Source organism: Pelophylax lessonae (assembly GCF_965119305.1).
Source record: "Pelophylax lessonae genome assembly, chromosome: 1".
In the NCBI taxonomy this organism is placed as follows: domain Eukaryota; kingdom Metazoa; phylum Chordata; class Amphibia; order Anura; family Ranidae; genus Pelophylax; species Pelophylax lessonae.
Window position 1 is genome coordinate 753,055,922 of NC_138768.1, and position 19,744 is coordinate 753,075,665.

At 44.1% G+C, this 19,744-nt stretch overlaps 1 protein-coding gene across 1 annotated transcript in view; it reads right to left on the reverse strand.

Annotated features, from left to right (window-relative positions):
- The window catches only part of LIMCH1 (LIM and calponin homology domains 1), a gene marked incomplete at its 5' end in the record, with an annotated part of 291,739 nt that overhangs the window by 211,039 nt on the left and 60,956 nt on the right, over positions 1–19,744 (reverse strand). Inside the window, 1 exon segment of the mRNA XM_082267323.1 lies at positions 920–1,026. Coding sequence (XP_082123449.1) covers positions 920–1,026 — 107 coding nt within the window.

Below are 19,744 nucleotides of genomic sequence, written 5' to 3' on the forward strand. Positions count from 1 at the left end.
TAAACCCAATAACAAAAAATGTACTCTATGGTAGTGAAACAATCTTTCAAACTGGTGGCTGAATTTGATTATTGCAGTTTTTTCTGTTTTGTTTTTGTTACTTTATTTATACATGATGACAGTGGCGGCTGGTGCTCAAAATTTTTTGGGGGGGCGCAAAAAGAAAAATGTAATAGGTATTGCTTCGCGGCAAAAAACGCGGTAAAAAATTGCGTGACTTTGAGGTCATGGTACAGGCATGGCACAGGTGAGGGTACAGGCATGGCACAGATGGTATAGGCATGGCACAGGTGATGGTAAAGGCATGGCACAGGTGATGGTAAAGGCATGGCACAGGTGATGGTACAGGAGATGGTACGGGCATGTCACAGGTCATGGTACAGGCATGTCACAGGTCATGGTACAGGCATGTCACAGGTCATGGTACAGGCATGTCACAGGTCATGGTACAGGCATGTCACAGGTCATGGTACAGGCATGTCACAGGTCATGGTACAGGCATGGTACAGGCATGGCACAGGTGATGATACAGGCATGGCACAGATGGTATAGGCATGGCACAGATGGTACAGGCATGGCACAAATGGTACAGGCATGTCACAGGTGATGGTATAGGCATGGCACAGGTGATGGTATAGGCATGGCACAGGTGATGGAATAGGCATGGCACAGGTGATGGAATAGGCATGGCACAGGTGATGGAATAGGCATGGCACAGGTGATGGAAGAGGCATGGCACAGGTGATGGAAGAGGCATGGCACAGGTGATGGAATAGGCATGGCAAAGATGATGGTATAGGCATGTCACAGGTGATGGTAATGTCATGGCACAGGTCATTGTACACAGGTACAGGCATGTCACAGGCATGTAACACGGCCCCCCGTTCAGCAGAATTCTTTTTTTGTAGGAATCACCCACCTAACTGTTGTTCTGTTCGAAGTGTCCTGCAGATCTCCTGGGTCAAACAGCTGGGATTCTTTTAGGCCAAGTTCTTTACAGCCCCGTAAAAATAACGTCACATTATCCTGCAATGATAAAAAGGACAGATATAATATGTAGATATAAAATATCTCATGTATGATTTAAAATATACCAAGAATGTGAAATCCTATAAGCCAGGAAAGCAATGTACCTAAAAACCTACAGCGGACCTAAAGACTTCCCTTTAAATAACATGACAAGGCCATATAATTAAAGGAGTGAAAAGAGAACAATTGAGTGCTGTCTGTGTTACTTTGTTTATTTGCACAAACACATTTTCAGGACAAGCTTACGGGGTGCGTCCCCTTCTTCAAGGTTTAAGCAGTATCCAAGTTTTAACAAAATAGAGAAGGCTCAATACCCCTGCCAGGTTCTTATTGCTATCCCAACATTCCTTTTTTCGGATTCCTGTCACTTCCTGTATGTTCACAAGCACAGGAAGTGATGGTGGATCTCTCCAGCGGGGGGACAGAAACCAATCATGTTCTAATCTTTCTCCATTCTACCCAATAATAGCTTGGCTAGAGTTTTACTCTAATCTCCTCGAATGTGTTTATGTATTTTTCTTCATTTACAATTAAGGGATTTACTTCAACTAGCTAAAAGAAAAAAGCACAAAATGGGTTAAACAAGTTAAATGGTTTGTTTTTTATTTATTTTTTTTAACAGAGTAAGAAGCTTAACAGTTTATGTAACAGGCCTAGGAAGAGCTGAACAAAAACATCTAGTAAATACAAGTCATAGTCATAATTTTTTTTAGTAAATAATGTGCAACTTTCCCTAGATCACTCCCACTGAGTACCAGTGAATTCGGATTGTCAAAGAACAAAGGGGCCAGAAAATGATGATATTACATGAATCTCTGATGGCTCTCAATAAAGCAAAACCTGTGTGTTTTGAATGTAGTCTTAAGGGATTAGAACCCCGGTCAGACTTTTATAGCTGTCTGTATTCCCATTAGCAAGATTTACCTTTTTTTTTTTTCCAGAAATCCCAAATTTTTATTTGTTGCCAGAACAGGAAGAGGGGGAAATCTTTCAATAGGACCTGGCTGTGATGCTGATCAAAGTAATTCAGTTAATACTTGGAACAGGTTTGCAGATGAGGAGTTGACTTCACTCTGACTAATTTGCATCACACAAACAGAGGAAAATGTCACACACCAAAATTATCCTAAAAATGTACCTAATTCACTAGGTTGGTCCATACTGATCCCCACCTGGGATCCTCTCTCGGTGATGTGTTTCACTGTTTCACCGATTAAAAGAGAAGTAAAGGCTTTTTTTTTTTTTGCAGAATCATATTCACCTAGGTGGATGCAGCATCGTTCCAATGCTGCATCTGTCCCCAGCTGGCTTTAAGACTAAGACCCGAGCGATCAAACATCACCAATTGCTCGGTTCTCAGGGCAGAGAGCTGATGACTGTCAGTCATGGGGGCAGGAGCAGCCGACTCAGGCTCCCAGCGCATTGCTGAGAGGTTAAGGCAGGTGCCGGTCCAGGCATGTGGGCGGATCACAACATCATTGTTGGCTGAGCCCTAATCAGTTCTGGGATGTCAGTCGACATTGAGCTTCAGCCCAATGTCTGCTGAGAACAGGTCACAGGAGTGCAGAACTAACTGTACTCCTATGAAGTGGCGTACCAACAGGGGGGGTGTCAGGGAGCACCAGGGTGACACCCGGGGCCGGCCGCCAGACTGCCTCCGCCGCTCGCTGACACAGGAGCGCGGAGGAGGATGAACCGTTTAAAGCAGAGAATGGGAGAGAGACTCACCGTCACTCACTAGCCCTGAATACACAGCGGGCGCTGCCGGAGTTAACTGTGCTGGTTAATAAGGTGATTGGTTGCTAGGACCGCCTATCAACCAATCACCTGCTCATTAACTAGCACAGTTAACTTAGGCAGTTCCCGCTGACCGCTGTGTATTCAGGGCTTGTGAGTGTGACAGTGAGTCTCTCTCCCATGCTCTGCTTTAAACAGTTCCTCCTCCTCTGCTCTAAGGTAGGAGGGGGAGGGGCACATGCATTGCAAGGGGGTTCTATTGGGGGGGTCTGCGTTGTAAAGGGGTTCTATTGGGGGGGGGGTTGTATTGTAAAGGGGTTCTATGGGGGGGCTTTGTATTGTAGAGGGGTTCTATTGGGGGGGTTGTATTGTAAAGGGGTTCTATTGGGGGAAGGCTGTGTAATGTGAAGGGGTCCAGGGGTACGGGGGCTGTGTAATGTGAAGGGGTCCAGGAGTACGGGGGCTGTGTAATGTAAAGGGGGTCTTCCTACATTTTAATTGCAGTTATTACTGCAGTCCTATATATTTTTTAGGTTGTACGTTTTTTTTTTTCTGCATTTTCTGAAAGTGCACCAAAAGTCCTGCATGCTGAATCTTTGGCGCGCTTTCAGAAAACAGGAAAATCATTTTTTTTTTTTGGGGGGGGGGGGGCGAGTGACACCACGGTTTACTGCACCAGGGGACCCCATCCCTAGTGACACCACTGGCAGTGGCACACAGTAGGTGTGCCACTGCCAGTTACATGTATTTCTGTCTGGCCCCTCAGGTCAGTCGGTGCCATTTTTGCAAAGGAGAGGGGGCCTAGTCGCCGGGGGAAGCAGAGGGAGGAGGATTCTTTTGGGTTCCAGGCTGCAGTGCGTGGAGGCGCTACACGTGACACGTCAATGAGCGGTTCGTCGCCTGCACGCCTGGGGGGGGGTGCCAGATATAGGATCCGCCCAGGGTGCCAAATGCTCTAGGTACGCCCCTGCTCCTATGATCCACTAGAGAATGTTCCTGGTAGATTTACTTGCAAAATAATTGCACTTTGCCTTTGCAATTGCTCAATATTTTTATATACAGTATGTATTACTTTGTTAGGGTGTTAGACCTTGGATGGATAGTTCAGTTCGATGACAGCTGTTTTGCACCATAGTAAGAAGGTAAAAAATAGATTATAAATATAGAATATATTTCAGAATGCAAAACAAACATGAAAAAAGAGAACATATTTCTTACAAGATCAAACTCATCCTTCCCTCTTGTGTCTATTTAAATATTTCTTCCACCCAAGCAAATATTTGATATGCCTACACCTTGAGGGATTTTTCTGCTGGTGCCAAGATATGGATCACACAGCTTGTCTGTTGAACAGTTAGCATCCCCTCCCTTCACCTGCACAACATTAAAGCTGGCCACCGATACTCAGGGGAGATATGCATGCACAATGCTACATACTGCCTGCAACAATAGTTTCCCAACACAAAATGAGTTATGTTATTTGCATAATCAGCCTAAGTGCTGATTACCCACCTGGGTAATTGCCAATCCCCACCTATATTAACATCCTCTTTACAACCTTCCCTCCCCATGGTATACAATACATGCTGCGAGTCAACCTGGTCTGTTAGTGGTAATCAAGCAGCTGTTTTAAATCGGATACACAAAGGAATTATGGAAACCCATTTTTAATCATTAAAAACAGTATTCAGAATGATATTTTCTAAATTAAATAATAATAAAACAACTATCCATTTGCTGTTAGATTCGTTGTGATACTGGAGTTCAGTTTTATGCATTTAGGTCACAAACACGCATGCTTTGCAGCACTCATGCTTAGATCTACTGTAAAGAAGAGGGAGGTGAGCAAGCAGACAGACCTGAGCAGAGCAATTTTCAGGCATTTCTTCTTTAGACTTTTTGAAAGTTTTTGCAAGTTTATTACAATTGTTTTACAGCTTCAAGTATTTTATTGTTTAGACAATAGAAAGCATTAGTGGGAGGAGAGGGGAATGAGATTGGGGTGGAGAGCTGCCGTTTGAGCAGAAAATGCACAACAAAAAGTTTGTAAAACACTCATATTGCACGTTTTCAAGCTTTCCCATTGAAGTCTTTGGGGACACTCATGTACTTTTCTGTACAACAGGTGTTTTGCTACAGGAGACAGAATGCTCAGATGTTAACAGGGGCCAAGGAAATTAACCACTTCCCGCCTGCCCTATAGGCGATTTACAGCTGGAATGTGGTTGCATTATCCTGACCGGACTTCATATGACGGCGGCAGGATAATGTGCTCTGCGCGCCCCCCAGGGGGCGCGCAGAGAGGCGGTCGGTGCTGCAGCGTGTCACTCTGACATAGGCTCTTTACCATGTGACCAGCTGTGTCCAATCACAGCTGGTCACATAGTAAATAGGAAGTGCCGTTGATCGGCTTTCCTTAGTTCGCGCCTGACAGGCACTAGTATAGGAGAGCCGATCGGCAGCTCTCCTGACAGGGGGGGGGTCTGCACTGGTAATCAGAGGATGGATTACCAGTGCAGATAATTAGGGGGGGTACCACTAGAACCACCAGGGATGCCCACCCATGACCCCAGGGATGCCCACCATGGCCACCAGGGATGGCAATCAGGGCTCAGGGAGCCCATCAGTGCCCTCCCTATCAGTGATGCGCACCAGTGCCCATCATTGCCATCTATCAGTGCGCCCCCCCAGTGCCGCCTATCAGTGCCCATCAGTGCCCCTATCAGTGCCCATCAATGCCACCTATCAGTGCCCAGCAGTGCTGCCTATCAGTGCCCACCAATGCTGCATATCAATGCTACCTATCGGTGCCATATATCAGTGCCCATCAGTGCTGCCTATCAGTGTCACATATTCGTGCCACCCCATCAGTGCCTGCCAGTGTGACCTCATCAGTGCAGGAAAAAAAACGTATCTATTTACAAAATTGTATGACATTAACAAAAAAAAAATTTTTTTTCAAACTTTTCGGTCTTTTTTTATTTGTTTAGCAAAAAAGAAAAACCTTGCGGTGATCAAATACTATCAAAAGAAAGCTCTATTTGTGGGGAAAAAATTACATAAATTTGGTTTAGGTACAGCGTTGCATGACCACGCAATTGTCATTCAAAATGCAACAGTGCCAAAAGCTAAATATTGGCCTGGGCAGGAAGGGGGTGAAAGCGCCCTGTATTGAAGTGGTTAATGGGATTTGCCCTGTTAAGCATTGTAGAGGTTTTTTTTTGTGAAAATACTGTACTTAGCTGACCATGACCGGTCCCAAGATACCTTGACTGGAAATGTCTGCAGAGGTCCTTTGGTACCGACGGACAAAAGGATTGTCACTCTTTACAGTCTAAATCAGCTGGAGATCATAGTTTACACTGGGATTAATTTACAAAAGCATCAAAGCTAAAGTTGGCCATATACATCCAGTTATAAATTGCTGATCTCCGCCATTACTAGTTTACAAAAATAAATAAAAATTCCAGTATATATCCCATATTTTGTAGACGCTATAACCTTCACACAAACCAATCAATATTCACTTATTGTTTTTTTTTTTTTTTTTACCAAAGACATGTAGCAGAATACAATTTGGCCAAAATGTATGAAAATATTTGATTTTAAAATTTTTTTTAAGGGATATGTTTTATAGCAGAAAGTAAAAAAATTGATTTTTTTTTTTCCAAATTGAAAAACTAATTTTTTCTACAGCTTACCTGTAAAATACTTTTCTTCGATTACATCACGGGACACAGAGCAGCCATATTCATTACTATCTGGGTTATACGCCACCTATAGGTGAATGAACACTGGCAACCAACAAGACAAGAAGTCCCCCTCTATATAACCCCTCCCAAACAGGAAGTACCTCAGTTTTGTAGCAAGCAATAAATATCCCAGACAAGAGAGGAGGGACCTCTGTGTCCCATGATGTGCTCCAAGAAAAGGATTTTACAGGTAAGCTGTAGGAAAAATCAGTCTTTATCGTACAACACGGGACACAGAGCAGCCATATTCATTACTTTCTGGGACATCCCAAAGCAATGCACTTGAGGGGAGGGGGGACACTATATGAAAAAACTGCCATCAGACCAAAAAGATCTACACAGCTGCCTATGGGCGAGGAGTGCCCAAATGCAGACTCCTCCTGGGTCCTCACATCCACTTGATAGAATCTAGTGAATGTATGTACTGAAGACCAAGTAGCGGCCCTGCAAATCTAAGCCATAGAAGCTTGATGGCAAACTGCCCAAGAGGCACCTACTCTTCTGGTAGAGTGTGCCTTTACCGGAAAAGGTGGAACCTTCCCTTTTAAACCATATGCCTGGATAATAACCTGGCGAATCCATTGAGAAATTGTAGACCTAGATGATGCCTGCCCTTTCCTCGGCCCTTCTGGAAGCATGAACAAAAGGTCAGTCTTACAATTCTGAGCTGACAGCTTCAAAAACACCTTAAATGCACATACTACATCGAGAGAAAGTAACCGTTTCCTCTGCTGTTTGAGGATTTGGAAAGAAGGAAGGCAGTATAATGTCCTGATTCAAATGAAAAGCAGACAGCACTTGGGAAAAAACCCTGGGTCTGGACATCGAATCACCCTATCCGGATTTAAAAAAAAAAAAAAAAACGGCACCTTACAAGAAAGAGACGCTAACTCTTGATACACATCTAGCTGAAGTTACTGCAACCAAATAGACTAACTTTCTGGTCAAAAGAACCAGAGGAATATGCCGAATGGGCTCAAAAGGCTGTTTCTGTAGAACTTCCAGGACCAAATTTAAACCCAAAGACACAATGGTGGCCTCGCTGGCTGAAGCATATGTAGCACCCCTTGAATAAAGGCTCAAACTAAGAAATGCAAAGCAATCTGTCTTTGGAAAAAGACTGATAAGACTGAAATTTGATCTTTAATAGGGCCAAAGGCTAGTTTCATATCTACCCCTACTTGCAAGAAGGCTAGAATTCTCCCGATTATATATTTACGGGGATGCCACTTCCTAGCCACACATCAAGAAATGTGAGACTGATTTCCTAGCATTTATTAGGGGTCGAGACTGCAGGGCCAGATATACCCACTCCCTCAAAATCCAGGCTTCAATAGCCAAGCCATCAAATTCCAAGACTGTAAAGCATGGTGGAATATCGGACCCTGAGAGAGCAGGACCGAACGCAGTGAGAGAACCCAAGGCCCTCCCACCGCCAACCTTAGAATTTGTGCGTACCAAATCCTCCTGGGCCAGGCTGCAGCCCCCAGGATTACTGGCCTCCCCTCTTTCTGAATGCTGCGCAGAAGTCGTGGCAGTAGCTGAACCGGAGGAAAGGCATAGATCAGAGAGAACTGCTCCCAGGGAGTCACCAAGGCATCCACTCTGACTGAGTGGATCCCTGGTCCTGGACACAAATGTTTTCAACATTTTCTTGAACTTGGATGCCAACAGATCTACGTCTGGGACCCCCTCCAAGGTTGTCAAATTAATGAAAAGATCTCGGGATGTAAGGACCCTTCCCCCGGAAATATCTGCTGGTGACTCAGAAAGTCCACCTGTCAGTTCTCTATTCCCAGAATGAAAACCGCCAACAGGCATGTAGCAAATTTCTCTGCCCAGGAAAGGATGTCACTCACCTCCTTCTGGGCTGACTGATTCTTTTTGCCCCCCTTATGGTTGATATAGGCCACGGTTGTGGCTTTGTCGGATTATACCCTGACGGGGTATCCCCGAAGTCTGGGCGTACAGTACCTTAATGCCTGACAAACTGCTTGGATTTCCAGGAAATTGATAGGGAAGCTCCTTTCTAACTAGGACCATTTCCCTTGGACAGTGGCTTCCTCCAGAACTGCTCCTCAGCCAGGGAGACTGGAATCTGTATTCACAACGTTCTAGACTACTGGAAGAAAGGATTTACCACTCTCCAAATTCTTGGCTACTAACCACCATCTTAGACTCTGATATACCCTCGGTACTGGAGACCTGCAACAATTTAGGGCCTGGATCTTTTTGCTCCAGGCTGACAGAATGTTGTTCTGTAAAGGTCTGGCATGGAATTGAGCATAAGGAACCATGAGGACACCATCTTCCCTATTAACCGCATGCAAAGATGTAAGGAAGGCTACTTCTTCGCTCATACGATCTGAACAAGATCCTTCAGGGCTAGGACCTTTCATGGCGGCAAGAATAACTTTGCCTGTACTGTGTCCACAAGGAAACCTAGAGATACTCCAGAGTCGGCTGCAATGCTGACATTGCCAAGCCCAGAATCCAACCCAGACGTTCTGTCTGAACTGAACTGCCCGGGAACACATTATGGGTTAGAGTGGACGCCGACTATAAGTAATAGATTGTCCAGGTATCCTACCACTGCTATCACTTGAGACCTTATATTTGTGGGTTGGTACCTCAAGCCAAGTTTTGTAAGGGGGGACTTTATACAAGACATTAAATATTTTTCTTATTTTACTATTCTGTATTAATACTACTATTATTACTTGCCTAAAAAGTAGTGTACATACAAAGTACATAGTAGATAGTGATGGGTTATAGACCCAGGTGAAGAGGTGTGAATAGTTAAGAGATTTGTGACAAGTGTTTATTTCTGTGACTGTTTAGGATAGATCTCTGTCTTGTCAGAGAGTTTCTCCTGTGTTTTTTCCAACGCATTTCGGCTCCCAGTTGAGCCTTTATCAAGGGTAGTAGTCCCCAATTCTGTAACAGTTATACAGATACATTCATTAATAATCTTGTAGTAAATACCACTGATTTTATTCAACGTGGTATATAAGAAAATATACATACATCTATTTTTTGTTCCATGTGTGATTGTGGTATCCCTTTAGAACAGCGAGAACCTGAGCCGCATCCTGAAAAATATGGTACTGATTAGGGGGGGTGTGGGTATGTGGTTGTATGATACAATCATGGGTAAGTCGCAGTCACAGAAATAAACACTTGTCACAAATCTCTTAACTATTCACACCTCTTCACCTGGGTCTATAACCCATCACTATCTACTATGTACTTTGTATGTACACTACTTGATACAAGACATTAAATGCTGCTGCTCTGTGTACCCTCCAGCATCTGAGATAAGCTTGCACCGCCGGGAACACTCCTCGAATGCCGCGCCAGTTGTGCTGCTTACTGCGCATGTGAGGCGTGCTACATGCATGCCCGCAAGCCACGTGCACGCCATGCGTCACAGTCACACCCCTTCCTGGCTTCACGTGCATGCTAATGCACATAAAAGAAGCAGAACTTGTGTGCGTGATCACCTGCTACTGAAAGCAACACTGACCTTGCCATGCTTCTGACCTGGAGCCACAGAGGGGAGTAAATGCACAGGCAGGATGCATCAGGTAACAGAAACTGGCAGTGCCTTTTCCTGCACACCAAACCACCGATCATCAAGGACCAGGTTCCCTTAGTTTTTGGGGCCACTCCCTTGGACCTGTAGAGCACCCTGTCAGAACGCCTTTGGGGTTGGTCTTACCAAGGGTCCGGATCCCATTGTCCAGCGCCAAAGAAGGTCGCATTACAGGCAATTCCTCATTTTTCCTTTACCGAGGCTCAGGTACCATCCTTTTAGTCTTCCACTTTCAGATGGATCTGATTACCAATCCCCTTGAATCCAGAGATCTAAACCGGGATGATAACACAAACTTTTTTCTTTTTCTTTAAAAAAATAAAATCTGGAAAGCTTCTCCAAAATGTGACCATCACCTCTAAGACACTAGTGCAAAAACTGAGGTACTTCCTGTATGGGAGGAGTTATATAGAGGGGACTTCCTGTCTTGTTGGTTGCGAGTGTCCATTCTCCTATAGGTGACGTATAACCCAGATAATAATGAATATGCTCTATGTCCCGTGAGGTACGGTAAGGAAAGTTATTTTTCATTTATATAATAAAAAATCAAATTAAATACCACCAAAAGAAAGCTCTATTTAAAAACAAAATGATATGCAGGTGCATCTCAAAAGGTTAATTTATTTCAGTAATTTAATTCAAAAAGTGAAACTCATATTTTATGTAGATGCGTTACAGAGTGATACATTTCCAGCATTTCTTTTTTTAATTTTGGTGATTATGGCTTATAGCTAATGAAGACCCAAAGTTCTGTATCTCAGAAAATAAGAATATCACACAAGACTAATAAAAAAAGGATTTTTAATACAGAAATGTTGGCTTACTGAAAAGTATGTCCGATGAACCAGTATAGTATGCATGCAAAACTTGGCTGGGGCTCCCTTTGCATGAATTACTGCATCAATGAAGCGTGGGATAGAGGCGATCAACCTGTGGCACTGCTGAGGTGTTATGGAAGCCCAGCTTGCTTTGATAATGGCCTTTAGCTCACCCATTGTTGGGTCTGGTGTCTCCCATCTTCCTATTGGCAATACCCCCCAGATTCTTTAGAGGGTATAGGTCAGGTAAGTTTGCTGGCCAATCAAGCACAGTGATACCATGATCATTAAACCAGGTATTGGTACTTTTGGCAGTGCGGGCAGGTGCCAAGCCCTGCTGGAAAATTAAATCAGCATCTCCATAAAGCAGATCAGCAGAGGGAAGCATGGAGTGCTCTAGAATTTCCTGGTAGAGGGCTGCGCTGACTTTGGAAAAAACACAGTGGACCAACACCAGTAGGTGACATGGCTCCCCAAATCATCACTGACTGTGGAAACTTCACACTGTACATCATGTAACTCGGATTTTGTGCCTCTCCACTCTTCCTCCAGACTCTGGGACCTTGAGTTCCAAATGAAATGCAAAATGTACTTTCATCCAAAAAGAGGACTTTGGATTACTGAGCAACAGTCCAGTCCTTTTTCTCCTTAGCCCAGATAAGACACTTCTGATATGGTCTTTGGTTCAGAACACAAGGAATGCAACAGTTGTAGCCCAGGTCCTGGAAACGTCTGTGTGGTGGCTCTTGAAGCACTGACACCAGCCATAGTCCACTCCTTTAAATATCCGCCAAATTCTCTAATGGTATTTGCTTCAAAATCCTGTCAAGGCTGTGGTTATCCCTTGTGCTCGCGCACCTTTTTCTACCACACTTTTTCCTTCCACTCAACTTTCTATTATTATGCTTGAATACAGCACTCTGCGAACAGCCAGCTACTTTAGCATTGATTTTTTGTGAGTTAAGCCCCGTACACACGTACCGATCGTTGGCGAACGATCGGCCGTCTTTTGTCCCCGGGCTGTCGGTGTCTGTTGAAAAGTGCAAAGACAGCACAAGAATTTTGTCCGCCGACTGCAGAAGTGATGTCATGTAATGGTCAACTTTCCCTGTGTTTTTTCTTTTCTGAGCATGCCCAGTCTTGCAAATCTGCGGTCTGTCGGCCGAATTCTGTACTGACTGGCGAACAATCGGCCGCTCTGGTGTCGGCATACAAAAATTTTAATGCTTGCATGACAGATTCTTGTCGGCAGAATGTGCGCTGACGGCTGTCGGAGGCATCATACTAACAAGCGTACAATCGGCAGATCGGTCGTCGGCCGACGCTTGTCTGCCGACGATCGGTACGTGTGTACGGGCCTTTACCCTCCTTGTGGAGGGTGTCGATGACTGTTGTCTGGACAACATCAAGGCAGCAGTCTTCCCCATGATTATGTAATCTACTGAACCAGACAGACCATTTAAAGGCTCAGGAAACCTTTACAGGTGTTTTGAGTTAGTTAGCTGATTAGAGTGTGACACCATGGGTCTTCAATTTTGAACTTTTCACAATACTCTAATTTTCTGAGATATTGAATTTTGAGGTTTCACTAGTTTTAAGCCAGAATCCTCACAATTAACCACTTGCCGACCGCCGCACGACTATTTACTGCGGCGGTCAGCCCCTCACAGGCAAAGCAACGTAGGTCTACGTCGCTAGCCTGTGAGGCTTCTAGGGAGCGAGCGCCCGCCGCCGGAGGCGTGCTCCCGCGCGGTCACGGACCCCCCCCCGCCCGTGTGTGCCCGGCGGACCCGCAGTCCGCCGGGCACTCGCGATCGTCCGTGACACCGGAAGAAAGGCAGGCGGCTGATGTAAACAAAGCCGCCTGTCATTCTTCCCTGTGTAAGAATGGAGATCAGATGGTTCTACTATGTAGGACCGTTGATCTCTGTTCTTACACCAGTAGCCATGTCCAATCACAGTTAGAAGCATGCCCCTAGGACACACTTAACCCCTCCCTCTCCAATACAGTTAACCCCTTCACTGCCAGTGTTATTTTTACAGTAACAGTGCATATGTATAGCACTGATTACTGCAGTAATGTCACTGGTAACCCCAAAAGTGTCAAAAATGTCAGTCAAGGGTCCGATCTGTCCGCCGCAATGTCGCAGTACCGCAAAAAAAAACAATCGCAGATCGCCGCCATTACTCGTTAAAAAAAAAAAAACAACAAAAATGACAAAAATCTTTCCCTTTGTTAGTAAACGCGATAGCTTTTGCGCAAACCAATCAAAATAAGCTTTTTGCGATTTTTTTTTTACCAAACATATGTAGCATAAAACAAATAGGCCGAAAATGTTAAAAAATTTAGATTTTTACATTTTTTTTGGGGGGGGGGGGAATTCATATAAAAAAATGTGAAAAATATTGTTATTTTTGCAAAATTGTCGCTCTTTTTTTGTTTACAGCGCATGATCAAAAAAAAAATCACACAGGTGATCAAATACCACCAAAAGAAAGCTCCGTTTGTGGAAAAAAAGGACGTCAATTTCGTTTAGGTACAGCGTCGCACGACCGCGCAATTGTCCGTTAAAGTCATGCAGTGCCGAATCGCAAAATAGGCCCTGGTCAGGAAGGGGGTAAAATCTTCCGGGGCTTAAGTGGTTAAATAGAAATGCTTGAGATATATCACTGTGTGCACAATGAATCTATATAATATACGAGTTTCACTTGATGATATTCGCATTTTTTGAGATGCACATGTAAATAATGTTTGGGTACAGCATTGCCTTGGGGACACATTTGTCAGTTAAAACAGGGCAGTGCCGCATTAAAAAAAATGAACTGGCCATGAAGGGGGTAAAACTTTCCGGAGCTGAAGTGGGTAAGGACTATTACCCCATCATTAGTATCAGTGGAAGACACAGTGTCCCATTGTTGGCGTCAGTGGGAGGAATAGTGCCTATATATATATATATATATCCACAGAAAGCATCTCACAAAAGTGAGTACACCCCTCAGATTTTTGTAAATATTTTATTACATCTTTTCATGTAACACTGAAGAAATGACACTTTGCTACAATGTAGTGAGTGTACTGCTACAATGTAGTGAGTGTACAGCTTGTATAACAGTGTAAATTTGAAGTCCCCTCAAAATAATTCAACAAACAGCCATTAATATCTAAACCACTGGCAACAAAAGTGAGTACACCCCTAGATTAAAATGGGCTCAAAGTGTCAATATTGTGTGTGGCCACCCTTATTTTATAGCACTGCCTTAAACCTCTTGGGCATGGAGTTCACCAGAGATTCACAGGTTGCCACTGGAGTCCTCTTCCACACCTGCATGATGACATCACGGAGGTGGTGGATGTTAAAGACCTTGCGCTCCTCCACCTTCTGTTTGAGGATGCCCCACAGATGTTCAAAAGGGTTTAGGTCTGGAGACATGCTTGGCTTGGGGGTCATTATGTTGGAATACTGCCCTACGGCCCAGTCTCCGAAAAGAGGGGATCATGCTCTGCTTTAGTATGTCACAGTACATGTTGGCATTTATGGTTCCCTCAATGAACTGTAGCTCCCCAGTGCCAGGAGCAGCTAACATGCAGCCCCAGACTATGGCACTCCCACCACCATGCTTGAATGCAGGCAAGACACACTTGTCATTGTACTCCTTACCTGGTTGCCGCCACACACGCTTGACACCATCTGAACCAAATACGTTTATCTTGGTCTCATCAGACCACAGGACATGGTTCCAGTGATCAATTTCCCTTGTCTGCTTGTCTTCAGCAAACTGTTTGCTGGCTTTCTTGTGCATCATCTTTAGAAGAGGCTTCCTTTTGGGACGACAGCCATGTAGACCAATTTGATGCAGTGTGCGGTGTATGGTCTGAGCACTGACAAGCAGACCCCCCACCCCTTTAATCTCTGCAGAAATGCTGGCAGCATTCATAAGTCTATTTCCCAAAGACAACCTCTGGATATGACTGAGCATGTGCAGGGCCGGTGCTTGAATATTTTGCACCCTAGGCAAGACCAGCTACTTGCACCCTCCCCACCCCCCTCTAAAATTAAAAATGTACTTATTGCTCCCTTTCCTGCAAATAATGCCCCCTGCTTTAACCCTACACTCCCCTTCCTGTACACCCTGCCCTCCTTTAACCCTACACCTTCCTTCCTGTACACACTGCCCCCCTTAACGCTACACCCCCTTCCTGCACACACTGCCCCCCTTTAATGCTACACCCTATTAAACCCTACACCCCTTTCCTATACACACTGCCCCCCCTTTAGATGTGACATCCACCGGGGATGAGGAGGTGACGAGAGGAAAGTGGCACTGGCCATGGCTGCGCCCTAGGTGGCAGTGCGCCCTAGGCGGCTGCCTAGTTCCCCTAGTGGTAGCACCGGCCCTGAGCACGTGCACGCAACTTCTTTGGTCGACCATGGCGATGCCTGTTCTGAACGGAACCTGTTCTGTTAAACCGCTGTATGGTCTTGGCCACCGTGCTGCAGCTCAGTTTCAGGGTCTTTGCAATATTCTTATAGCCTAGGCCATCTTTATGTAGAGCAGCAATTCTTTTTTTCAGATCCTCAGAGAGTTCTTTGCCATGAGGTGCCATGTTAAACTTCCAATGACCAGTATGAGAGAGTGAGAGCGATAACACCAAATTTAATACACCTGCTCCTCATTCACACCTGAGACCTTGTAACACTAGCGAGTCACATGACAACGGGGAGGGAAAATGGCTAATTGGGCCCAATTTGGACATTTTCTCTTAGGGTTGTACTCACTTTTGTTGCCAGACATTAATGGCTGTGGCTGTGTGTTGAGTTATTTTGAGGGGACAGAAAATTTACACTGTTATACAAGCTGTACACTCACTACATTACATTGTAGCAAAGTGTCATTTTTTCAGTGTTGTCACATGAAAATATATAATAAAATATTTACAAAAATGCAAAAATGTGAGGGGTGTACTCACATTTGTGAGATACTGTGTATGTATATATATATATATATATATATATATATACATACATACATACATACATACACACACATACACACATACATACACTTTCTAATACAATATACTTCTGAATTGAAATAAACTTTGCTTTGGAGAATTAGTTTGTTGATTTCATAAGCAATAAACTTGTTTAAGACCCCTTGGAACCCATTCACGTAGTAGGTCTGGATGGAATTTTTAAGGTCTTTTGAAGTAAATTATTTGACTAGTGATGACCTCATGGAATGCACTGACGAACAATTTTTCAGAATTTTGTGTGAACGTGTGAATGAAATGCTAATTACGTATTGCCAGCTGAAGAGCTGCACTTTGCCACTGTGAGATTGGGTGTCAAAACTAAACAATTCAACAACTCAAAGTACCATTAAACCCAAGGTCTTGCCACGCATCATCCGATTCTACATAAATGTTCCAATGATATTTAGTATTTGAACCAATATCTGTTTAATGCAAATTTTAACTTGATGTGTCTGTCCTGGCTTATGATATACATATGATGTCCTGGCCTGTGATATATATATGATCCAAGCAAGCAGCTTTCTATGGGGGCACCCAAGCCCAGTCACAGCTCCAGGTGTCCATTCAGACACAGAGATGCTGTTCGGCCCCGCCACCTCTCTCTCCTGATTGGCTGATCAGCCACGGTAGCCAATGGCGCCGCTGCTGTGTCTCAGCAAATCAGGAGGGAGAGTCCCCCGCGGCCAAGTGACTCGTGGACATTGCTGGACAGAGAAGGTCATCAGGTAAGTATTAGGGGGTGCTGGGGGGACTGCTACACCCAGAAGGTTTTTTTTTCTTAATGATAAGAATGCATTAAGATAAAAAATCTTCCTGCCTTTACAACTCCTTTAACTTTTCTGTTTTGTCCTAAGTCCCTTTAACTTATTCTAAATGAAAATATGTTCACATTCCTTATTGTTTGGAAAAATGACATTCCAGATGCCATCTTCCCATCTTTAACATTCTTTCTATATGAAGATCAGCTAAACATAGCCATGTTAGACATGTGACAACAGCATGGGTGTTAAGGGGCGAAAGAAACCATCAAGTTGTCTAAATAGTGTTACTGTGAATCAAAATTCTTGCACCGATGAGTTATGAAGATTACTGACCCACCAACATCCACATAATCCAGATGCTTGTGATTTTCTCAAGGTGTAAGTGCAGCTATACATGGTAATGTTAGAGTTTGTGCACAGAGTGCCAGGATTAAGATATTTCTAGAAGATGACAGTTCTAAGTCATTTGCAGCAAGATGTATAAACATTACAAAGAATTTCAGAGGAAAATGGAAGATTAGAAGAACTCTGACACGCTGTTCCTCAGGTTATTGAAGCCCCAAAATTAACAATTTGGTTCTAGGAAGATAAATGCAAACGTTTTTAATAGATACTGTAAATGTTGTACGAACGTTCTTGAATTTGGCCAGGGATAGTATTTGTCACCAGCTTTGCAGAGACCAGGTGATAAAAAAAAAACACCCACCCTTGCAGAGTGGGGGGCCCACTGTAAGGATGGGTTTCTTTTTGTCCTGGGGTTTATGTAAACTCTAGCAATTAACTTCTCCTATTTGCTCCTTTTTGGTCTGTTAAAAGAGAGGTATGGAAATACTTTTATTTTAAATTATATTTACCTAGGTTCTAACAGAGAACTGAGCAATCAAACACCGCCGATCGCTCGGTTTTCACAGCTCCCTGAGCAGAGAGCTGGTAACTGTCAAGTCAGCAGCTCTCTGCTCTGACCCCTCCCCCCTCCTGCGCTCACTGGAGTGCTGGGCTGTGGAGGGGGCGGAGTGGCTGGCTCAGGCTTTCAGTGGCTCGCTGAGAGGCTGAGCCAGGTACTGATCCAGGCATGTGGGCAGATCCCGACCATATGGTCCTCATCTTTCTCGAGCTTGGACTGGCTCTGTGACATCAGCCGACAGCGGGCTTTGGCCCGCTTTCTGATGAAAACGGGTCACATAAGTGCAAAACGAACTGTACTGCTGTGATCCACAGGAGAAGTACAGCCAAACAAGCTTTGGCTGTACTTCTTTAAGTATTCTATCGAAAGCCCTTAGATATGCCTATTTGTTAATAGAGATGTATAGAACTGTTCGCCGGCGAACAGTTCCCGGCGAACTTAGCATGTTCGCGTTCGCCGCTGCCGGCGAACATATGCGATGTTCGGTCCGCCCCCCATAAGACATCATTGAGGCAAACTTTGACCCTGAACTTTACAGTCAGCAGACACATTTCCAGCCAATCAGCGTACCTCCCTCCCACACCCTCCCACCTCCTATAAATAAGCAAGGGCAGCATCCATCTTAGATCATTCTGAAGCAGTGTGTGTAGTGAGAATAGGGAGAGAGCTGCTGCTGCTGCTGCTGCTGTTAAGCTAGGGACAGTTAGTCAGTGTTCCTGGTCTTGCAGTGTTCTTGGTCCACTACTGCTGTAATATCAGCACCCCAAAAAGCCCTTCTAAGGGCTGGTATTTGTGTTTTTTTTTTTTTTTTATATATATATATATATATATATATATATATATATATATATATACCTAGCGTCCCCAAAAGCCCTTTTAAGGGCTGGTAATTGAGTTGTTTCTTCATATATATATATATCTATATCTATCTAGTGTCCCCAAAAGCCCTTTTAAGGGCTGGTAATTGAGGATTTTTTTATTTTTATATATATACATATATATATATATATATATATATATAGTGTCCCCAAAAGCCCTTTCAAGGGCTGGTAAGGTAATAGATTTTTTTCTTATATATATATATATATATATAATCTATTGTACACTGCAGTTGCCTGCCCGCTGTGTGTGAGAGGCCACAGACCTACCACAGACTGTACTGTGTGCACACCACACTCATTTCGGGTGGCACAGGCACAGTACCTGGCATTTTAAAAAATATTTTTTTTTTCTCTGTCATAATTGCAGTGAGTGCTGTGTCAGGTCCACAGAGTGCACTGTACCCACTGCAGTGCACTGCCCACCACTGATATATATACGTTGGCACAGCATCTTGTTGCAATAAATTGAAAAAAAAAATATTTTTTATTATTGCAGTTGCCTGGGCTGCCAGTGACTGTCAGGTCCACAGAGTGTACTGTGCCCACTGCAGTGCCACTGTGTGCCCACCCACCACTGATATATAAGGTGGCACAGCAGCTTGCAAAGTAAAAAAAAAATATATATTTTTTTAAATTGCAGTTGCCTGGGTGCCAGTGACTGCTGTCAGGTCCACAGAGAGTGTACTGTGCCACTGCCCACCCACCACTGATATATAAGGTGGCACAGCAGCTTGCAAAGTAAAAAAAATATATATATTTTTTTAAATTGCAGTTGCCTGGGTGCCAGTGACTGCTGTCAGGTCCACAGAGAGTGTACTGTGCCACTGCCCACCCACCCACCACTGATATATAAGGTGGCACAGCAGCTTGCAAAGTAAAAAATATATATATATATTTTTAAATTGCAGTTGCCTGGGTGCCAGTGACTGCTGTCAGGTCCACAGAGAGTGTACTGTGCCACTGCCCACCCACCACTGATATATAAGGTGGCACAGCAGCTTGCAAAGTAAAAAAATATATATATATTTTTTAAATTGCAGTTGTCTGGGTGCCAGTGACTGCTGTCAGGTCCACAGAGAGTGTACTGTGCCACTGCCCACCCACCACTGATATATAAGGTGGCACAGCAGCTTGCAAAGTAAAAAAAAATATATATATTTTTTAAATTGCAGTTGCCTGGGTGCCAGTGACTGCTGTCAGGTCCACAGAGAGTGTACTGTGCCACTGCCCAC